Source organism: Scylla paramamosain, chromosome 3 (assembly GCF_035594125.1).
Source record: "Scylla paramamosain isolate STU-SP2022 chromosome 3, ASM3559412v1, whole genome shotgun sequence".
Classification (NCBI taxonomy): Eukaryota; Metazoa; Arthropoda; class Malacostraca; order Decapoda; family Portunidae; genus Scylla; species Scylla paramamosain.
The window spans coordinates 31,465,522-31,489,232 of NC_087153.1; the positions used below are offsets into that span (position 1 = coordinate 31,465,522).

The following is a 23,711-nucleotide window of genomic DNA, read 5'->3' on the forward strand; positions in this document are numbered from 1 at the left end:
TATTCCTCACCAACTTATCCCTTCCAGCATCAAACTCCCCTTCCACAGTAAATACCGATCTGAAACTATTGTTCATAACCTCCGCCGTGTCCTGTACATCCTCATAGATTTTTCCTTCAACTTTCAATTTTGATACACCTACCTTCTTCTTCATCTTCCCATTAATATGTCTAAAGAATAGTTTGGGTTCATTTATATACTTATCTATTATACCTCTTTCATAGTTTCTTCTCTCATTCTTATTATCTCAATGTTCTTGTTTTTAACATCAATATGTTCCTCCCATCTGCTCTCAGTTTAGCTCATCTTCCATCTATTCCAAGCATCTGACTTACAATTTCTAGCCTCTTTGCATTTTGTATTTCTACATCTTGCTCCTCCTTCTAGATACAGATTTCTCCACAGCAGAATTGTATATCCATATAAATTTATCTCATTTTTTCCAAACTTCTGCATCTTCAAAGTCTTTCCAGTTCATGGCAACAAAGTACTTTCTTAATTTTTCAAAGTCAGCTTTATTATATTTAAATATTTTCACCTTATAATTTTCATCAATGATTACATTTTCATTCTTCAAATTAAATTCCATAAACACATGACCACTTTTACCTAGAGGACTATCTTAGTGTATAGTTTCAATAATTTCCATGTCCTTGGTAAACAATATATCAAGTCTTGATGGTTTATCTCTTCCACTAAATTTGGTATCACAATCAACCCACTGAGTCATCAAGTTTTCCACCACCCAGTTTAATAGTCTATTACTGCAAGAATTCTCAAGTACTTCCAGTAGTTGTCAATGTCTCCCAATTTATCTTCTTATAATTAAAATCACCATCATTAACTATATCACTACTTTCCATCACTATCTTTTCAAGACCTTTTAATACATCTATCAACATCTCTTTGAGCTCTTCTTTTCGCCAAGCATTGGTCATGCGTGGCACATACACTCCTACATAATTCATTATCCTTCCATTTCCACTTCTAATAATCACTTGTAGAATTTCAGACTTGTCTTCACTTTTTATTACCTTCTTCACTTTAACACATTTTTTTAGTTAGAGTGATCATTCCTCCTCCTTCCTTGTCACTTCTATTTTTCATCCATAAATCATATTTATCATCACCAATGTCAGGAGTTCCCATTCATTTTTCCATTTTGTCTCACATAATACAACAACATGCAGTGTGGTTCTGTTTAACAATTCATTTAATTCCATTTCAGTTAACATTAAACTATTTACATTAGTATAACATACTTTACTTACTGTCTGATGTACCATTTCTTTATTCTCATGTCTCTTACTCTCCAGAAAACTTCTCCGTTTGTTGTTCGTTTTTTGTTTAGCCTCATTTACTAGCTCCTTTTGCTTCAACCTTTCAGTCTCATTCATATCCCTGTTTATCCATACATTCCTATATTCTTCATCTCCAGACAACCTCTAAGACCCATTAATTTACTTCTTCTGCTTGCAAACCTTATTCTTATGGGTCTCATTTTTCTTCTTCATATTTCCCACTTCTATAGAGCTCTTCCACTTGCTTTTTACTACCTGGCTGTCTTCATCCATCACTTTCTTCAGTAACTTATTCAACAGGTTCTTTTCCTTTTCCTCTCTTTGAATTCTCCTTATTATTTTCTCTTCCTTTAAACCAAATACAATTACTTGTTTATATTTTTCTACAGTGTCTCTGACTAACTTTTCTCTTCTTTAATAACATTTACCACTTCATTTCAGGTTTTGTTTCTCATTTTCTTGTTCTATTATTTTCTTTAGTGATTCTTCTTCAAATTTATGTTCATTTAACCACTTCTTTTGCCTCATTTCCACATCCTTTACATTTGCCTTTATTTCCTCATTTCCTTTCAGAACAGTTTCTACCTTTTCCTTTATTTGTTTCTTTAAACAGTCATTTTCCACCTTTAACTTCTCGTTTTTATCTTCCATCTCCATCAACTTTGCTGTAATAGTCACCAACTCCTTACCTGTCTCCCTCTAGTGTGCCTCCAATGTCTTTATTCTCTCTAATAACTTGTCCATCATTTCTTCCATATACAAAATTTTTCTATGCTGCAGTCTTTAATTTAGTTCTCTTTCTTCTCTAGTAAAACCTTCAAAGGACCCCCATTCTTTTGGGGTGCCGCCCTCCGCCATTTTTGTCCAATGTGTGTGTGTGTGTGTGTGTGTGTGTGTGTGTGTGTGTGTGTGTGTGTGTGTGTGTGTGTGTGTGTGTGTGTGTGTGTGAGAGAGAGAGAGAGAGAGAGAGAGAGAGAGAGAGAGAGAGAGAGAGAGAGAGAGAGAGAGAGAGAGAGAGAGAGAGAGAGAGAGAGAGAGAGAGAGAGAGAGAGAGAGAGAGAAACAAATCCTGATGCCTGTTAAATAGAATGAGACTGAATGACAATGAAAATAGATGGAAGGAGCATAAATGCGAAGGGAACATATGGGGGAAAAATGAAAGAGGACAGGAAAAGAGAATACTTATTTCTCAATACTTCCTCTCTCTCCCTCTAATTCTTCACTCAATCCTCACCCTTGCTGCTTATATTTATTCTTCTTACTTTCTCCTGTCCTCCCATCCTCTTCTTTCACACTTCCTCCACTTCCTTGACCCATGTACTCTCCTTCCCCAGTTATTTCCCTTTTTCCTTTGCTCTCCCTTCCTCTTTCCTCTAGTCTCAAACTTCCCTCCCTGTCACCTCCCTTCCCCTTTATCTGTCCGAGATAAGGGACAATGGAGTAACACCTGGCTCTCTCTCTCTCTCCCCCTCATTCATTCTGTCATTTTCGCTTCATCCTTTCTCACTCTCATATAATTCCATCTTTATTTACGGTCAGTCTCATTCTATTTTAGCAATTCTCAGGATTGTTCTTACTTTCACACACACACACACACACACACACACACACACAGTGAGAAAGTGAATCCACATTAGATATATATGTGAAAAATCAGGAGCTTTTCGATTTGAGAATCATATGATAATTTGGTTGACAAAGGATGCTTTACTTTTCTATAATTTTGTATTGTATATTACATTCACATGTATTGTTCATTCAGGCTTGTTATACCACACAATCTTTTTCACAAGTTCAAAATAAAGGACCAATTTTGCTGTTGGTCTTTACTCAAGCCATCATTTTGAACAGTCCAATGTGTGGCCATCCATTACATATGATTCTTGACTAGTGGTCCTTCAAATGTAAAGGTTACACACCTCTGCACTAAAGGATTGTCTTCTCACTAATTTTAATACCAAGGTAACTTTTGCTTTGGTGAAATGTACTATAAAAATTTACTATGCTGTGCTCATCCTGGTAAGATATATTTCTTGTTTTCACTAGAACTTTGTCCAATCTGTGAAGTTAGGAGCTAATAACAGTATCAAAATCTAATAAAATTTCAAGACTAATAAATCAGAATGAAACATTCATAAAGGAAGTGGTGCTTTATGGCAACAAAATACAGCTTGATGTACTTACTGGATTAGTTCCTTGGTTGGTGTGTGACCTCTTCTGATGATTTCATCACGGATGCACAATTCTACATGGTGCCTCTCGAGAGGGAGGAAGGGGATATAATGGTCTACCAGTGAATGCTGGATTAACTCACTTTTATGTAGCCCTCCTGCAACAATAATGATGTCATGTTTACTAAATGATAAATGACCCTGATGTTCTTCAACAGGCATGATGAGGTAGATATGTAATATTATGAGACATACTGCTGAAATGGAGGCAAAAGGTGATCTGGGACTGTGGATAAAAGGAATAATGAGATGAGTAGCCCAATTTTATTTTACTATGTACAAAGCAAAAATGTGGTTGAAGCATGCAGTACCCATAAAAATATATGCCAAATTAAATAAAATAAGTACTTGTCTTTTATACAATAATTCTTTGTGTGGCCAACACATCTTTAAATCAAATTAAATGCATAGAGGCATGGAGTCAGCAAGCTCAAAGTAAGTCAGTGCCATGTATCTAGATGTCAAGGATGACTTCAACAAAGCAAGGAATCAAAGACTGAAGCCTTGTTCTTTTCTTTAAGTCTGAGCTTCATCTGAGACCAAAACCTCTTGATGGGATTCATGTATTAAAAATTTTCAAGCCATTCAAGGATACTTGTTTGTCTGGCAACCATTTCATAACCTTTGCTTTGTAAGCCTTGTGACAAAGCTCAGTGTCTTGCATACAGAAGTTGTACTTGCAGATGTGATGAAAAGTACTGAACATGTTGCTGCTACTGTCACCCCCAGTGACAGTACTGAGCATGCTGCCACAGCAGCTGCCACCACTGCCATCTGCAGTGATGGCAGCAACAGCTGTGCTGCTGTTGCTGCCATCCCTGCCATCAGTAGTGATAGTGCTAAGTGTGCTGCCACCATCCCTGCCACCAGCAGTGATAGTACTGAGTGTGCCACCACTGCTCCCAAAATCCCTGCCATCAGCAGTGGCAGTACTGAGTATGCCACTACTGCCAATATTGTCACTGCCATCCCCACCACCCACAGTGATGCCAGTTTAGAGACTGACCAGTGTTTTTGTGCTTGGCAACTGTGTGATCCTCTTGTGACCTGCAGCTTTGAAGTTACCCCTATTTACATCATTAGAAAACTATTGTTTACCATTTTGATCTAGAGATAAAGGCCACAGCTTTACATGCAATTAGTGTAGTGAGAGTGTGAACACCAAGTAAAGAAGATATCAAAAGTGAGTGTTCATTAGTTGTATGTATGAACAATGGCTTGGCAAGGTTTTTAATGATTATTTCTGTACTGTACCAGTAATTTAAGGTTAGTTATTAGCCAGTAGTGGCATCCACAAGTATGTAAAGTTAAAGAGGAAGTGATTTAGTCAGGGATATAAAACATGTGCAAGTGTTATAAGGTGGTATCAACAGTGAACACTCATCAGGTATATGTAGGTAAACAACGGCTCGATGTGATTTTTTAATGATTGCTACCATACTGTGCCATTTTATATTAATGGACATTTTCATGTTTTATGAGCTCATGTGTATTTAGATAAAAATCTCTCAAGTGTTATAAATAGTCTAACTGGAGGAGGCGGTATACACCTGCCAAAATGAGAATTATTCTCAGTGAAGTCTCAAGCCTTGGACTGGTTTCATGATGGATTAGGGGTGCTGTGAACATTCAAATAACCCAGCTGTGTCTCACAATATAAGGGGGAAGTCAAAGCCTGCCCTCTAAAGACAATTCTCTTCCTTCACAAAACTCTACATGCACACCCTTCACTCAAAATTCAAAATTTATTATTGCAACTCCTACACCAACCTCAGAGTCCCTGTTTGGGGAGGGGACCACAAATGTTATCACATTGGACGGCTCTTCTTCTGGTATCGACCCTAAGTATCTTGACACTGCCCTCAACCTTTTCTTCATTAACTTCTGCAATATTTGCAGCCTAAAATCTAATTTTCAATCTGTTGAGCACCACCTCTCCTCTACAAAACCTTATCTTCTTTTCCTCATCAAAATGCAGATGTCTGAGGCAACTGACACTAGCCCCTTCTCTGTTCCCTCCTACTTTCTCTATCCTCATTTTCAATTAAAAGCTGGATGTTATATCTTGTGCCCACATTCTTGATGCTTCCAAATTTTCCACTATCTGGCAATGACTAAAGTCACTCTCAAACTAAATTTATCTGTGCTGTATACCTCTCACCTAACTCCTCAGACTATAAAAAATTCTTTGACTATTTAACTTCCAAAGTGGAGCACATTCTGACTCTTCCTTTTTGTGGAGATCTTTATTCTATATCTTGGAGACTTCAATGTTCACCACCAGCTTTGGCTTTCACTGAACAAGCTGGTGAACTAGCCAATAACTTTGCTATCCTTCATGACCTAGAGCAATTACCGTAACACCTTACTAGTATCCCTGACCATCTTGGAGATACACTGAACATTCTTGACCTAACCTCTAATCTTTCTGCTTATGCCACCCTACCTTCTCTGTTGGGCTCCTCTGATCACACCCTTCATATCTGTATCTTGTCCTAACACTAAAATCCTTCCTCAGTATCCCCCAAAACAGATGTGCCTCTGGCATCTTGCCTCTGCCAAATGGGGGACATGGGGATGTATTATTCTGATTCTGACTACTGCTTCTATGTCAAAGACCTATCTCGGTGTGATGAGCGCATAACAGAGATAATAGTGTCTGGCATGGAGCAAACACTTCTCACTCTTTTCTCTCAAACTAAACCTTTCAATCTTTGTTTAATATAGCCTGTTCTCATGCTATATGTGATAGAAGAATGGCCCACAAATGGTACATAGGCCTTCTATCACATGAATTTCATACACTTTATATTTCTGGTCAGAATCATGTCAAGTCTGTTCTCCAACTCACCCAAAACTCCTTCATCAATAGAAAATGTCAAAATCTTTCAATATCTAACACCCCTCATGACTTCTGGTACCAAGCCAAAAACATCTCCAATAAGTTTGCTTCTTCATCTTTCCATCCTTTATTTCAACCAGATGACACCACTGCCATCACATATATCTCTAAAGCTGAATTCTTCATTCAAACCTTTGCTAAAACTCTATCTTGGGCAATTTAAATTTAGGGCTTGTTTCTCCCTTTCATTCACCCTCCAACTACTTCATGCTATCCATTAAGATCCTTTGCATTTATGTTCTCTATGCCCTTGCTAGTCTTAACCCTTGGAAGGCTTATGGAACTGTGCCTTTGTGTTTGCACCTTGCCTAATCATACTCTTCCAACTCTGTCCATTAATATCTACTTTTCCTTCGTACTGGAAGTTTGCCTGCATTCAGCCTGTTCCTAAAAAGGGTGACCACTCTAATCCCTCAAACTACCATCCTATTACTTTAATATCCTGCCTCTCTAAAGTTCTTGAATCTATCCTCAACAGGAAGATTTTCAAACATCAATCACATCACAACATTATACCTGACCGCCACTATAGGTAGGTTCTGTTGTGGCTGCTCTACTGGTGATCTGGATTTCCTTGCTAAGTCTTGGTCATCCTCTTTTAGATTTTGGTGAAAATTTTGCTTTTACCTTAGATGTATTAAAACCTTTTAATAGAGTCTGGCACAAAGCTTTGATTTCCAAACTATCCTCCTATGGCTTCTATCTTTCTCTTTGTAACTTCTCAAGTTTTCTTTCTGACCATTCTAATGCTGTTGTGGTAGAGAGCCACTGCTCTTCTCCAAAGTCCATTAGCAGTGGTGTTCCTCAGGGTTCTGTTCTGTCAACCACCTTCTTCCTATAATTCACCAATGATCTAAACCAAACTTCCTGTCCTACCCACTCCTATGTTGATGATACCACCCTCCATTTTTTCATGTCTTTTTATAAATGTCCAACCCTTCAGGAATTAAACAGCTCAAGCAGGGAAACCACAGAATGCTTGCCTTATGATCTCTCCAAAATTACTGACTGGGGCAGAGCAAACCTACTATTGTTCAATGCCTCAAAAACTCAAGTCCTCCATTCATCAACTCGACAGCTTTCCAGATAACTATCACCTCTTCTTCAATGACACTTAACTTCTGAGGAATCTCCGTTAGTTTTTCTCATCCCTCACCAGCTACTAACTGTACAGGGACCTTATCTGTCCATGTATAAAGTACGCTTCACATGTATAGGGGGTTCCACTCATACTGCTCTTTTAGACAAGGTGGAATCAAAAGCTTTTTTTGCCTTATGAACTCCTCTCCTCTAACTAACTGTCTTCAGCCTCTCTATCTTTGCCACAATGTTGCATCTCTTGCTATCTTCTACTGTTATTTTCATGCTAACTGCTCTTCAGATCTTGCTAAGTGCATTCCACCCCTCTTCCTGTGGCTTCTCAAATTTATTCTGTTCACCTTTCTAATACAAGAATTAACCAGTATTCTCAATTATTCATTCCCTTTCCTGATAATCTCTGGAACTTCCTGCCTGCTTCTGTATTTCCTCCTTCCTATGACTTGAATTCTGTCAAGAAGGATGTTTCAAGGCATTTATCCTCTAATTTTTAATGATCCTCTCAGTGGGCCTTTTTTTTTTCTTCTAATTTTGTTGCTCTTGGCTGGTGCCCCTTCTAGATAATGGGATAGTGGGGAAATTTATTTACATTTTTTTTTGGGGGGAGCCAGTTTCAGTAAAAACAGACCCATAGCAATTTCCTGCCATTGTTTTCATTATAACTAATGCAAATTGTGCCTAACACTGGCTGTTAAGCCTCGTACACATTATGCATCATGTATCAGCCACGTGATGCAGTAGTGGTGTTGAAAAAAATTACTAGCGGCCAAACTGTACTGCATCACTGCTCACATTGTTCTCGGCAACTTCTCGCGCGCCAGCTGCTCAGTGACAGTTCAACTTTCATGCGGGGAGGATGTGCGCCGATGATGGAATCTGCCAGGAGACTCTACTATGGAGTGTAGTTGCTCTGTGTGCAGCAAAAAAGAAACTTTTGAGGAGGAAGAAACGTAGAGCCTTGTGGTGTAAGCAATGGCTTTCTCGGCGACATCTGAAGGGAAGCTTCAATCAAATATTTATGGAGCTACAGGTCGAAAATCCAACAGACTTCGAAAATTACACAAGAATGCCAATCCCTGCATTCTATAAATTGCTGACAAAAATTGAACCCTACATTTGTAAGCAGGACACCAGCTTTCGGGACAGCATATCACCAGGAGCTCGTCTGGAGGCTACACTACGCTTTCTTTTATTGTTTCCAAGCTTGCACTTCTGACGCTTCTCATTTTATACTGCTTGGACTGTTGGGTGTTGGCCCTTGTCCACTCAAAGGGTATGGCGGGTGGTGGAGATTGGAGAGCCATCGGCGCTGGAGCGGAGCGTGACCGGACGTCCTGTCGCTCTGACTGGTCATGCATCACTGAGCTGCAATTTGAAAATCGAGACGACCCAGCAACACGTTGGTGATGCGCTTTCGTGTTGAAAAACGACTTTTTCAACACATCCATTCAACACGATGCGCATCATGATACATAATGTGTACGGGGCTTTAGGGGAACTGAACTCCATGTTAGCAGTGAAAAAATTAGGATGATGATTTATCTCTGCACTAAAAAAGAATTTAATCTTTCTTTGTCTTAGACACCTACAGTTTATCTAAAATGGTATTATGAACTATGAATTTAATTGACTCAGCTTCATTATCTGTCCTTAGGACTCCTAACTATATTCCAACGAATTCAATCTTTTACACTAGTAATGATTTTGATATTGGTGAAGTATATACTACAGTATCACTATTTGTTGAATACTGATTATAAGATATACATAAGTACCAGGATCAATAGAAATGCTGGTATTAATACATACAGCCAGAAATTAACCAATATAAGCTTTTGAGAGTACATCATACAAAGATCAATGTAAAGCATACCTTCTTCATTAAATGCTCCACGTTCAATCAGAGGTTCTAAGTCCAACATGGTGATTTCTTCTCTTTTCTTGCCTGTACGCCACATTTTCAGCACAGCTCTTGTAATGTCTGGGCCACCCGTATTACTCAGGAACAAAAATATTGACCTCCTGGGAAACCAAAAAGTAAAAGTCACCATTGGCCTAAACTTCACTTCTGCGTTACTAGAAATGATGTATGAAACTTTTCAGAAACAGGAAGTATCTGTCAAGGAAAAGATATTATCTTTTGAAATGCAATTTTTGTAAACCATTCAAACAATGGAATTCTATAGTCTTTTAGTTTAAGGCACTTGCAATGGTGTTAAAAACCCACTGCAATTAAAATTAGGTGAAAGTGTATATTATTCAACACCAAATCCCTTCTTGTGCACATTTGTATATACAATGACCTTGAGCAACTATTGGTGGACAGCTCAGGCAATGCAGTTCCAACAGGATGGTGCCACAGCTCACATGGCAAGAGCATTGGTGGAGGTTGTTCAACAAATGTTTCCTGGATATGTCACCTACCAATTCAACAATGTTTCTTGTCCCCCATGCTTCTTTTTGTGAGGATACTTTATGTCTAAAATATACATGAACAAACCACACAAAATCGAAGAGCTGAAATTATCCACTCATCAAGAAATTAAAGCCTTGCCAGATGAAATTTTGCAGAAAGCGATGCAGAACGTTGACAAGCTCTGAATTTGTGTCCAACAAGAGGAACATCATCTGACTTAAAATTTTTTTTTTACCCAATTAAGGAATGTAAACTTTAAAAAATGCATTAATATCCCTTTTATATGATATGATTAAGATATGTTTATCTTCAAAATATGCAAAATTATTCAGTCATGAAAAAACATGTTTCCTCTTGACCCACCAGTATACAGTTCTCTCACAAACTCCAGTAATATTATTATTATTATTTATTTATTTTTTTCAATGTTATTATTCCTAAGAAGAAAGCAACCACAGACACTATTTTGTCATCAGTAATGGGCAATTTGATAGCCAGTGGAAGGTAACATGGAAAGATATGTAACAGTAAATTGCAAAAATCAACTTGGGAACATGTGCATGAAAAACATCTTATCACTCAACTGTCAAATCTACATTAAAACCATTAATGTGTGAGTGTATCCAAAGCCAGTTAAATATTATCAGTGCTGTGCTCTCCCATGCAACAGAATAGAAGTAGTTGGATAGCACGCGGGTATTGACACTGACTAAGAATTTTGTCGTCTTTTTTTGGCACCAACTGTACATATGTATGTACATGTATGTATGTGCATGTGCGTATATACAGATGGTGTCTGAGTTACGAGGTAACAAGTTACAAATGTTCTGAGATACAAGCACTCTATACTTGTAAAATAAAACTGTGCTCTCAATATTGTTCCCTTTGCTAACCAAAAAGTTCAAATTTGGCACTACGCGCCATATTTACCTAGTATGCCGCTTCACCACTACCCACACAGAAGAGCAGCATAGCAAAGGACTGCCAACTGTCCCAGGACACAGCCCCTGTAGCAGTTTATTTTGGGAAGCTAGTTTAAAATTTAGATTTAATTTAAAAACTTATCAACTGCACAGCAGAGAGTCTGGCTTGAGACTCCATAGTGTACAGATCTCCACCAGTCGACCTCTGAGAGGCATAGAGATGGGAAGGTTGCGCTGCATGGTGTAGAAAGCCTGCTCCATTACATTAAGTTAATGAATAGACAAACATACCTGTCTTATGCTTTCAGCCAGTCATGTTAATAAATTATAGGAGTAAAGGTGTGTATAACCCAAGAAGGAGAGAGGGAGAAAGGAAAAAATGTGCATGAGAGAGAGAGAGAGAGAGAGAGAGAGAGAGAGAGAGAGAGAGAGAGAGAGAGAGAGAGAGAGAGAGAGAGAGAGAGAGAGAGAGAGAGAGAGAGAGAGAGAGAGAGAGAGAGAGAGAGAGAGAGAGAGAGAGAGAGAGAGAGAGCATCTCATTTTAACATGGGTTGTACACCTGGTATATCTGAGTCTTGGATTTGGCAGAAGTCTCAAGCCTGTTATTACTCAGCTGGGTTGGCATTAGCCAACCCCCTAAAAAAAAAAAATAAATAAATAAATAAATAAAAAAATAAATAAACAAAATAAATAAAAACCACATCAAAATTTTATTCTATATCATATAATAAATTAGGTCTATATAAGTACATATACATAAAAAAATGTTAAAGTAGTCAAGCCTGACCCATTCATTTCCTATACAGTACAAGTTAACAAAGGCTTTGTCCAACTGGACCAACCTGTATCAGCATGACCTAAACAAGTGTCAGTTCTTCATTAATAGAAAGTGTCAAAATCTTTCAAGATCTAACTCTCCTCATAACTTCAGTCACCCAGCCAAAAACATCTCCAATAACTTTGCTTCTGCATCTTTCCCTCCTTTATTTCAACCTGATGGCACCAATGCCATCTCATCTATTTCTAAAGCTGAACTCTTTGCTCAAACCTTTGCTAAAAACTATACCTTGGATGATGCAGGGTTTGTTTCTCCCTCTCCTCCACCCTCCGACTACTTCATGGTACCCATTAAAAATCCCTCACGATGATGTTTTCCATGCCTTCACTGGCCTAAACCCTCAGAAGGCTTATGGACCTGATGAGGACTGTCCTATTGTTTTCCAAAACTTTGCCTCCATGCTTGTACTTTACCTGGTCAAACTCTTTCAACTCTAATAATCAACATCTACCCTTCCTTATTGCTTGAAGTCCTGCCTACATTCAGCCTGTTCCTAAAGAGGGTGACCATTCTAATCCCTCAAACTATTGTCCTATTGGTTTAATTTCCCACTTACCTAAAGTTTTGAAACTATCCTCAACAGGAAGATTCTTAAACATCTATCACTTCACAACCTTCTATCTGATCGCCAGTATGAGTTCCATTGAGACCACTCTATTGCTGATCTTCTGGCTTTCCTTGCTGAGTCTTGGTCATCCTCTTTTAGGGATTTTGGTGAAACTTTTGCTGTTGGCTTAGGCATATCAAAAGCTTTTAATGGAGTCTGGTACAAAGCTTTGATTTCCAAACTAGCCTCCTATGGCTTCTATCTTTCTCTGTGTAACTTTGTCACATTTCCTTTCTGACCGTTCTATTGGTGCTGTAATAGATGGTCACTATTCTTTTTCTAAATCTATTAAGTGTTCAGGGTTCTGTCACCCACTCTTCCTATTATTCATCAATGACCTTCTAAACCAAACTTATTGTCCTACCCACTCCTATGCTGATGATACCACCTTGTACTTTTTCATGTCTTTTCGTAGACATCCAACCCTTCAGGAAGTAAACAGTTCACACAGGGAAGCCACAGAATGCCTGACTTCTGATTTCTCTAAAATTTCTGATTGAGCCAGAGCAAACTTAATATTGTACATTGCCTCAAAAACTCAATTCCTCCCAGCTGCTAACTCCTTACAGGGGTCTTATCCATCCATGTATGGAATATGCTTCACATGTATGGAGTATTCCACTCATACTGCTCTTTTAGACAGGGTGGAATCAAAAGCATTTCATTTTATCAACTCCTCTCCTCTAAGTAACTGACAGTCTTCAGCCTCTCTCTTATTGGCACAATGTCGCATCTCTTGCTATCTTCTATCACAATTTTCATACTAACTTCTCTTCTGAACTTGGTAACTGTATGCCTTCCCTCCTACCATGGCCTTGCTACACAAGACTTTCTTCTTTCTCTCACCCCTATTCAGTCCACCTCTCTAATGCAAGAGTTAACCAGTATTCTCAATCATACATCCCTTTCTCTGGTAAACTCTGGAACTCCCTGCCTGCTTCTGTATTTCCTCCTTCCTATGACTTGAACTCTTTCAAGAGAGAGGTTTCAAGACATTTATCCTTTAATTTTTTTACTCTGTTTGGGTACCGATACCTTAGTGGGCCTTTTTATTTTATTTTTGTTGCTCTTGGCCAGTGCCCTTCCTACATGAAAATTCAAACCTTTTGTTTCACTCTAGATTACTTTTCAATTGCTTATTAAACTGATTTACATATAAATATGAAGAATAAACAAAAAAATAAACCCCCCAAAAAATAACCCAAAGACCCAAAACCTTCCCCCCAATTTTTTTATTTATTTTTTTTAACCTGGGTTTATTCCAACCCTGCTACTCAGTAGTATCACATCATCCATAAGACAAGTTGTGCTCTCTCTCTCTCTCTCTCTCTCTCTCTCTCTCTCTCTCTCTCTCTCTCTCTCTCTCTCTCTCTCTCTATCATGGTATCAAGTATCAAGTAAGTAAGCATTATTACATTGTGGAACATATGATACTTTTTTTTTTTTGTACCAAAAAATTATGATGACTAGTTACAAACAAAATGAGTTACGAGCAGCCTTCCAAAACGTATCTCACTCATAACTCAAACACCCTCTGTGTGTATATATATATATATATATATATATATATATATATATATATATATATATATATATATATATATATATATATATATATATATAGAGAGAGAGAGAGAGAGAGAGAGAGAGAGAGAGAGAGAGAGAGAGAGAGAGAGAGAGAGAGAGAGAGAGAGAGAGAGAGAGAGAGAGAGAGAGAGAGAGAGAGAGAGAGAGAGAGAGAATTACATAGAAAAACAGGCCACAACAGACCTTGCAGTCCTCATGAGGTGACCTGACCTAGGACTACTAAGGTGACAGTAGAATAAAAGGACAGGAAAGTAAAAGGCTCTCTCCCCACCCTCCACTCCCTCCGGCGTAAGCCGTACCGGAAAACAGGTCGGAAATAAATACCTTATGGGGTTAGAGAGAGAGAGAGAGAGAGAGAGAGAGAGAGAGAGAGAGAGAGAGAGAGAGAGAGAGAGAGAGAGAGAGAGAGAGAGAGAGAGAGAGAGAGAGAGAGAGAGAGAGAGAGAGAGAGAGAAACTGAAAGAAATTTTATAGGAAAAAGAAAATAGATGAAATGAGGTGCCCTCATTTCCTGAGGCCAAGGAAGTTAATCACGAGAGGGAGGGAGGGAGGGAGGGAGGGAGGGAGAGAGAGAGAGAGAGAGAGAGAGAGAGAGAGAGAGAGAGAGAGAGAGAGAGAGAGAGAGAGAGAGAGAGAGAGAGAGAGAGAGAGAGAGAGAGAGAGAGAGAGAGAGAGAGAGAGAGAGAGAGAGAGAGTTGATTTCTTAATCACCAAATGAATAGCCCCATGAGAGGTTTTCTCACTACTTCTTAATATAAAATGAACTTAACACACATGAGTCTGTAACAATCAGGACAATTTTACAACTGGAGGTAACTGTACTTGGTGCTAATCTTACTGCCAGAAACCTGAAACAAGAGCACAGATCAAAAGATACTCTTGTAGTTCTAAATATATTTTCAAATTAATCAGTAATTGTTTCTCTTCAACCTAACTAAAAATATATAGGCTCCATTATCCCCTGACTATACAGTAAGATATCCAGAGTTGTGTAGATCATGTGGAATATTTTTATCATGTTTGCAAAGTAAACAGATTCATCTACAAGGTGAACCAGTGCAACACACAATTTTTGTTGCACTACCTTCTAATAATAGGTTAAAATTACCATTATCCATTTAGTCTGCAAAAATTGGAAATAACATGCTTAAATGTCATGATGTGAAGAAATTCAGAACTGCAAAAGTTGTAAGACACAAAAGATAAATTTAAAAAAATTAAAAGATGGATGATCACTAGATATGACTAGAAGACACCTGCCGAAACGATAATTACTCCCAGTGAGGTCTAAAGCACTGTTCAGGGGGTGCTGTGAACTTATCATTAAACCCAGCTGTGACCTCACTGAACATTTCCCTTTGTGTCTCACAACACAAGGGGGCAGTCACAGCCTGCCTCTCTAAAGACAACTCTCTTCCTCCACACAAAACTACAAGCACCTAATAACACACACACCCTTCCCTCAAAAATTTTAAAATCATCATGGCGACTCCTACACCAGCCTCGGAGTCCTCATCTGGGGAGGGGACCATAAATGTCCCCAGGTCGGACTGCCTTTCTGTCGACAACCCTAAGTGTCTTGACACCCCCTCAACTTTTTCTTCATTAACTTCTGCAACATTCGTGGTCTAAGATCTAATTTTCAATCTGTAGAACACCACCTCTCCTCTTCTAAACTTCATCTTCTTTTCCTCACTGAAACTCAGGTGTCTGAGGCAACTGACAGTAGCCCCTTTTCTGTTCCCTCCTACTTTCTCTATCCTCATTTTCGATCCAAAGCTGGATGCTGCATTTATGTGCGCAATGACTTAACCTGCTCTCGTGTCCACACTCTTGAATCTTCCGAGTTTTCCACCATCTGGCTACGACTACAGAGTCACTCTCAAACTAAATTTATCTGTGCTGTATACCTCTCACCTAACTCCTCTGATTATAAGAAATTCTTTGACTACTTAACTTCCAAAGTGGAGCACATTCTGACCCTCTTCCCTTTTGCAGAGATCTCCATTCTTGGAGATTTCAAGAATGGAGATCTCTGCAAAAGAGAAGAGCTTTGGCTTTCCTCTCCCTTCAATGAGCATCCAGGTGAACTAACCTTCAACTTTGCTATCCTCCACGACCTAAAGCAATTGGTGCAACACCCTACTCGTATTCCTGACCGTCTCATATCTCATATCTTTATCTTGTCCTATCGCTCCAATCCCTCCTCAGGATCCCCCTAAGCGAAGGTGCCTCTGGCATTTTGCCTCTGCTAGTTGGGGGGACCTGAGGAGGTATTTTGCTGATTTTCCTTGGAATGACTACTGCTTACGTGTCAGAGACCCGTCTTTGTGTGCTGAGCGCATAACAGAGGTGATAGTGTCTGGCATGGAGGCGTACATTCCTCACTCTTTTTCTCTTCCTAAACCTTCTAAACCTTGGTTTAACACAGCTTGTTCTTGTGCTATACATGATAGAGAGGTGGCCCACAAAAGGTACTTAAGCCTCCCATCACCAGAATCTCATGCACTTTATATTTCTGCCTGGAACCATGCCAAGTCTGTTCTCCAACTAGCCAAAAACTCCTTCATTAACAGAAAGTGTCAAAACCTTTCAAGATCTAACTCCCCTCGTGGCTTCTGGCATCTAGCCAAAAATATCTCCAATAACTTTGCTTCTTCTTCTTTCCCTCCTTTATTTCAACCAGATGGCACCACTGCTATCATATCTATTTCTAAAGCTGAACTCTTCGCTCAAACCTTTGCTAAAAACTCTACCTTGGACGATTCTGGGCTTGTTCCTCCCTCTCCTCCACCATCTGACTACTTCATGCCACCTATTAAAATTCTTCGCAATGATGTTTTCCATGCCCTTGCTGGCCTAAACCCTCGAAAAAGGCTTATGGACCTGATGGGGTCCCTCCTACTGTTCTCCGAAACTGTGCCTCCATGCTTGCACCTTGCCTAGTCAAACTCTTTCAGCTCTGTCTGTCAACATCTACCTTTCCTTCTTGCTGGAAGTTTGCCTATATTCAACCTGTTCCTAAAAAGGGTGACCATTCTAATTCCTCAAACTACCATCATATTGCTTTAATTTCCTGCCTATCTAAAGTTTTTGAATCTATCCTCAACAGGAAGATTCTTAAAAATTTATCATTTCACAACCTTCTATCTGATCGCCAGTACAGGTTCCATCAAGGCCGCTCTACTGGTGATCTTCTGGCTTTCCTTACTGAGTCTTGGTCATTCTCTTTTAGAGATTTTGGTGAAACTTTTGCTGTTGCCTTGGACATATCAAAAGCTTTTGATAGAGTCTGGCACAAAGCTTTGATTTCCAAACTACCCTCCTATGGCTTCTATCTTTCTCTCTGTAACTTCATCTCAAGTTTTCTTTCTGACCGTTCTATTGCTGCTGTGGTAGATGGTCACTATTCTTCTCCTAAATCTATTAACAGTGGTGTTCCTCAGGGTTCTGTCCTGTCACCCACTCTCTTATTATTCATTAATGACCTTCTAAACCAAACTTCTTGTCCTATCCACTCCTATGCTGATGATACCACCCTGCACTTTTCCACATCTTTTCATAGACGTCCAACCCTTCAGGAGGTAAACATTTCACGCAGGGAAGCCACAGAATGCTTGACTTCTGATCTTTCTAAAATTTCTGATTGGGGCAGAGCAAACTTAGTATTGTTCAATGCCTCAAAAACTCAATTCCTCCATCTATCAACTCGACACAACCTTCCAGACAACTATCCCCTCCTCTTCAATGACACTCAACTGTCCCTCTCTTCTACACTGAACATCCTCGGTCTGTCCTTTACTTATAATCTGAACTGGAAACCTCACATCTCATCTCTAGCTAAAACAGCTTCTATGAAGTTAGGCATTCTGAGACATCTCTGCCAGTTTTTCTCATCCCCCCAGCTGATAACTCTGTAGAAGGGCCTTATCTGTCCATGTATGGGGTATGCTTCACATGTCTGGGGGGTTCCACTCATACTGCTCTTCTAGACAGGGTGGAATCGAAAGCTTTTCGTCTCATCAGCTCTTCTCCTCTAACTGACTGTCTTCAGCCTCTATCTCACTGCTGCAATGTTGCATCTCTAGCTGTCTTCTACTGCTATTTTCTTGCTAACTGCTCTTCTAATCTTGCTAATTGCATGCCTCCCCTTCTCCCGCAGCCTCGCTGCACAAGACTTTCTCCTTTCTCTCACCCCTATTCTGTCCAGCTCTCTAACACAAGAGTTAACCAGTATTCTCCTCAGTCACTCATCCCTTTCTCTGGTAAACTCTGGAACTCCCTGCCTGCTTCTGTATTTCCACCTTCCTATGACTTGAATTCCTTCAAAAGGGAGGTTTCAAGACACTTATTCATCAATTTTTGACTACTGCTTTGACCCTTTTATGGGACTGGCATTTCAGTGGGCATTTTTTTTTATTGGATTTTTGTTGCCTTTGGCCAGTGTCCTTCCTACATAAAAAAAAAATAAATAAATAAAAATAAAAATTTTGTCCATCTTGCAAAATGAAACCCTACAAAAAGGAACGGGACTGTTGATAACATTATAAGAATAATTGGTAATACCTGAAGTCTACACCATCAATATTTTCATGGTAGTCAATGAAGGGCTTGATTCCATTAATCATTCCAATTGGCATCTTATCAATTTCATCAAAGATGAACAACGACCTCTGACAGCTGCTCACATTTCCTCGTATCCAGTCTTGTAAGTGAAGCTGTAGGTGAAATAATGTAAATGAATAATGTCCTCAATTACTATTATCATTCTGCAGAATATTAAATTTTTTATTTACCTTGTCCTATGTAAGTCTGCTTTAGGACAAATTATTAGGAGTGGATTAATCCTCATACCTCACCACACTGGCTCATTGCATCTTATTGAGGATGCTAGTGGTTTTAAGATTACAATTACTTCACTTATGTCCAGTATCTATTCTTAAGTAAAAGGCATGTGAAAGGAGACAAATCTAAAGTATCTTCACATAACCATGAACACAAGACATCTTAGTTAAAAGCTGAACATCCTAACCACCATACCAGTGGGCAGCTGAATATTTTGACTTAAATAACAGAGCCAAATATATCTGTTATTAAAAGAAATCATACCAAATATAGCTGTTATTAAAAGAGATCATAATTTGGTTTGTTCCTGCACTTCATTTTCAAAATTTGTCAATACATGTTAATTTCTCAACCATTTAGGTTTACACAGTATATTTGTTAGATTAAAAACAAAATAAACTTTAACATACCTTATAAATATCTGTCTGTTGTTCGTGAGGAAAGTGAACTGTACTAACAAATACATGAACATAGTCACTCTTCATTCCCAGTTTGTAGATGCTCTCTGCAATGAATCTTGACACAAAATTCTTCCCTCCTCCAGTCCATCCATGGAAACTTAAAACAAGAGCCTGTAAGTGATAGAGAATTAAGATTAAGAGACAGAATGGGTACCTATGTATATACATAATTAAATTTTTTTTTTCTATAATTACAGATATAAATGCTTACAATATCTATGAATTCTTTATATGACTGAATAATTACTATTTAAGGGGCTGAGTACATCATTTGGATTTTCATGCATGCAGAGTTGAGCACTTCCACAATCTCATTTGCAGAATACAAACTCCACAATTGAGAAAGAGTCATTTTCATTTGCAATTTCACATTTGACAAATCTAACTCAAATTCATGGTTTTACATTTGCAAAATTACTTCCACAAATCCAAATCTGCCTACTTCTGTATTTCCACCTTCCTATGACTTGAATTCCTTCAAGAGGGAGGTTTCAAGACACTTATTCATCAATACTTGGCCTTGTTTTTTGTAGTATCGCCTATCATTAACTGAGCTATGTAATAATATAACTGCAATGGATTAGTATGAAGAGATGATTTTTTATCTTTTTTATTATAAAAAAATCCTAAACTTAATAAATTTCCTGAATGGTAGTCAAAATGAAATCAAACTACTCCCATATTAATGACAGGGATACATCTTGTATTTGCATTTGTTGAACCACAATTTTCAAGAATTAGTGATTAAAATGTGTAATAATACAAATTTCTGGATTTGCATTTGCAGAATATCAGTTTGCCCTCGATAAAAGCCCATAATGTGTTGTCAAAATTTTTGTACATATTTAAATGGCTTTGACTTTAAATGTGTGGTTTCATTTTTTTTTTTTACAGCCAAGTTAAACTATCTACCTGATGATATCTGACATCCATTCTTCAGATCTCTAAAAAAAGAGAATGGCTGTGACAAGCATTTATTTTCCTTGCCTTTATATTCCTTAGTCCTCTTATTCTCTTCTTAGTCCTTTCTCTCAGGTACTCCAGTACTCTATCCTCCTTGTCCTTTTGCACACTTTCCATCAACATACCATAGTGATATAAACATACTCTCTAAGTCATCTCACTTCCTTCCATGTGTCCAAACCACATTAGTCATTCTGCCTTTCCATTAGTCATTCTACCTTTCCATTTACTGTTCATCTTACTTTTGCAGGTTGGTCATTCTGGAGATGGGCCTTCAGTGATTTTGTCACAGTATCTTGTACCAGGTGCTGCCCATGCAAACGTGTGGTCAGAGCAATGTTCAGAGCTGGAATAAAATATCCATATGTAGCAACAAGAACAATAATACTACTACTAATAATGATAATAATAATATTAATAATAATAATAATACATAAGAAGAATACTGCCTCCCTATAAAGTGCCAAGTAAGGATGTTATAACATTCCTGAATCTAGTTACTGTATCCACATCTACATGGTGCACATATCACATTACTAAATAATCAAACATTTACATCTTTTCCATGAACAAAAAACAATCAAAGAATTCACTTTTCTTCTCACTATTTCCAGGAATTCCATGTAACTTTCAATTTTTCATAATATTGCTTCTATCCCTCCATCAGCTGGAGGGATAGGTCCTGGTTATTTTGGCCATGAGTCATTTAGGCTGTAATGTTCAAACTGCAAATGGCTGAACCATCTTATGGCCTAAATAATGTATGGCCTAAATTGTATATGACTTAAATAACCAAAGTTCATGAAGATGACATTTCTAAACTTTTGTTCAAAGTTACAGCACAGATTATAATGACTTGACAGCAGATGACTGATGGAATATTTGGTACTGGGACATGTGATTTTATATTCATGTTTCTTGTCATGATTATCATCCAGCAAGATGTCATTCATACACTAAACCCCGCCAGTTGAAGCCAAATATATCAGTTATCAAATAAGTTGGATATTTTCATGCCCTCTGATAAGTGTCAGATTGTCAACCAAGATACTATATGGGGGAAGTTGGGCAATCCTGCACCCAGATAGACACCTGATACCTTGGATTGTTCTATGAGATACATGGGGGAAGTTGGACACTCAGACAGACATCAGATATGTATTCTACCATAGAGTATCACATCTCTCCCTCTAATCTCCACTCACTCCTCACCCTTGCTGCTTATATTTATTCTTTCTACTTCTTCCCCATCCTCCCATCCTCCTCCTTTACCTTTTCTCCACTTCCTTGCCCCAAGTACTCTCCTTTCCCAGTCATGTCCCTTCCTCCCCTTTTTCCTCTCCTCTCCCTTTCTCTTTTGTAGTCTCAAACCTCCCTCCCTGTCACCTTCCCTCTGCTTTATCTGTCAGAGAGAGAGAGAGAGAGAGAGAGAGAGAGAGAGAGAGAGAGAGGAGAGAGAGAGAGAGAGAGAGAGAGAGAGAGAGAGAGAGAGAGAGGAGAGAGAGAGAGAGAGAGAGAGAGAGAGAGAGAGAGAGAGAGAGAGAGAGAGAGAGAGAGAGAGTGGATGGATTGGAAGGAATGGGGAGGGAAGGGAGGGGAGGGAAGGGAGAGGAGGGCAGGGAAGGGGGAGGGAAGGAGGGAAGTGAGAGGAAGGCAGAGAAGTAGGAGGAAAGGAGGAAAGGGAGAGGAGGGAAGGGAATGGGGCAAGGGAGAGGAGGGCATGGAAAGGATAGGGAAGGAGTGGAGAGGGGACCAGGGAATGGGAAGGGGAGGAGGGAAGGGAGCGGGGCAGGGAAGGAAGGGGGAGAGGAGAGAAGGGAGAGGAGGGAAGGGAATGAACAGAGAGGAGGGCAGGGAAAGGGGGGAAGGGAGAGGAAGGAAGGGAATGGGGTTGAGAAGGAGGGCAGGGAATTGGGAGAGGAGGGCAAGGAATGGGGTGTGGAGAGAGAGAGAGAGAGAGAGAGAGAGAGAGAGAGAGAGAGAGAGAGAGAGAGAGAGAGAGAGAGAGAGGAGAGAGAGAGAGAGAGAGAGAGAGAGAGAGAGAGAGAGAGAGAGAGAGAGAGAGAGAGAGAGAGAGAGAGAGAGAGAGAGAGAGAGAGAGAGAGAGAGAGAGAGAGAGAGAGAGAGAGAGAGAGAGGGTATGTTCATGAGGGTTCTGACGGAGGGTTTAGCGCGGCAACAACTTCCTCACCCCCAGCAGCCCTTTCAGGCACCCCTCCAGCCTCCCTGGCAGCCACAGCCCGGTCACTACCCCAGCTGGAATCTCTCCTCGTGGCAGGGCAGACACTAATGCGTCTCGCCTCACCACCACACCTCATTCCCAAGCCAACGCGAGGAGGCAAGGGAACAGACCCCCCAGCTGTCACCTGACCGTGGTCTCCGCCAACGTGAGAGGACTCCGCACCAATGTAGGTGACCTTAGCCACAATTTCGTGCTGAGACATAGTGCTGACATTGTCGCAGTAACAGAAACGTGGCTGAGTGACGAGGTGGAGCCGACGTTCGGCAAAATATCAGGCTACTCCCTGTGGGTGAGGAAGGACCGAAAAAATAGAGCAGGCGGAGGTGTCGCTGCCTGTTTTAAGGACGGCCTCCAAACACAGGAACTTGAGGTAGCCGTGCCACACCTGATGGAGGCACTGTTCTTCAGGGTGGTACTTGCAGATAACAGTGGGCTTCTCCTCTGTGTCATGTACCGCCCCCCGAGACAAGGACGAGCCCCGCTAGACTTCCTGACGGAGGAACTCGACACCCTGCTCCAGCGTCACAAGTGTTCCCATGTGATGATAGTGGGGGACCTGAACTTCCACATGGAGCAGGATGCCTTCAGTAATCTCCTGACTGTTCAGGCCCTAACCAACCATGTCACCTTCCCTACACATGAGCGGGGAGGGCTGCTGGATCCTGTGGTGACAGACCTACCCGAAGCCAGCATCAACTGCCAGCAGCTAGGACCAGTGGGCAGCTCAGACCACTTTGCTGTGCTGTCTCAGGTCGAGCTGCAAACGGCGAGGGAAGACGCTATCCCGCGTACCGTCTGGCTTTGGAACAGGGCGGACTGGCCATCCATGAAGCAGGACATGGAGAACACGGACTGGGAGTCCCTCCTAATGGGAGATGCTGAGACCAAGGCACGCACCCTCACCACCAGGCTCCTTGCCCTCCAACAGCAGCATGTGCCCTGCCGAGTATATCTCTCCAGGCCTGGTGATCCCGCCTGGTTTGGTTTTCGCTGCAGAGCATCTGCCAAGGCCAAGCATGCTGCCTGGGTGAGGTACAAGCGACACCCGTCACGCAGGGAACAAGACGCTGCACCGGGAGGCGTGTAAGAGGATGACGTCTATCTGCAGATGGGCGAGGAATCAGCTAAGGGAGGACAGAAGGCGAAAGCTCAGTGGCCCAGGTGTTGGCAACAAGACCTGGTGGAATCTGGTGAAGGAGCAGCAAGGAGCATGTCACCGCGAGACTCTTCCTCCACTCACCAGACCTGACGGATCCACCGCCACGAGCAGTGCAGACAAGGCCACACTCCTCGCCGA

The 23,711-nt window shown here is 40.2% G+C and overlaps 1 protein-coding gene across 2 annotated transcripts in view; it reads right to left on the minus strand.

The window, feature by feature from the left end:
* The window catches only part of LOC135093709 (torsin-1A-like), a 50,088-nt gene that overhangs the window by 9,790 nt on the left and 16,587 nt on the right, over window positions 1-23,711 (minus strand). For both annotated transcript variants that reach the window (XM_063993240.1, XM_063993247.1), the window contains exons 2-6: window positions 20,415-20,518; window positions 19,159-19,320; window positions 18,470-18,621; window positions 9,406-9,554; window positions 3,486-3,630 (exon numbers count right to left, since the gene is read on the minus strand). In XM_063993240.1, the coding sequence (XP_063849310.1) occupies window positions 3,486-3,630; window positions 9,406-9,554; window positions 18,470-18,621; window positions 19,159-19,320; window positions 20,415-20,518 (712 nt within the window). The remainder of the gene's footprint in view (window positions 1-3,485; window positions 3,631-9,405; window positions 9,555-18,469; window positions 18,622-19,158; window positions 19,321-20,414; window positions 20,519-23,711) is intronic.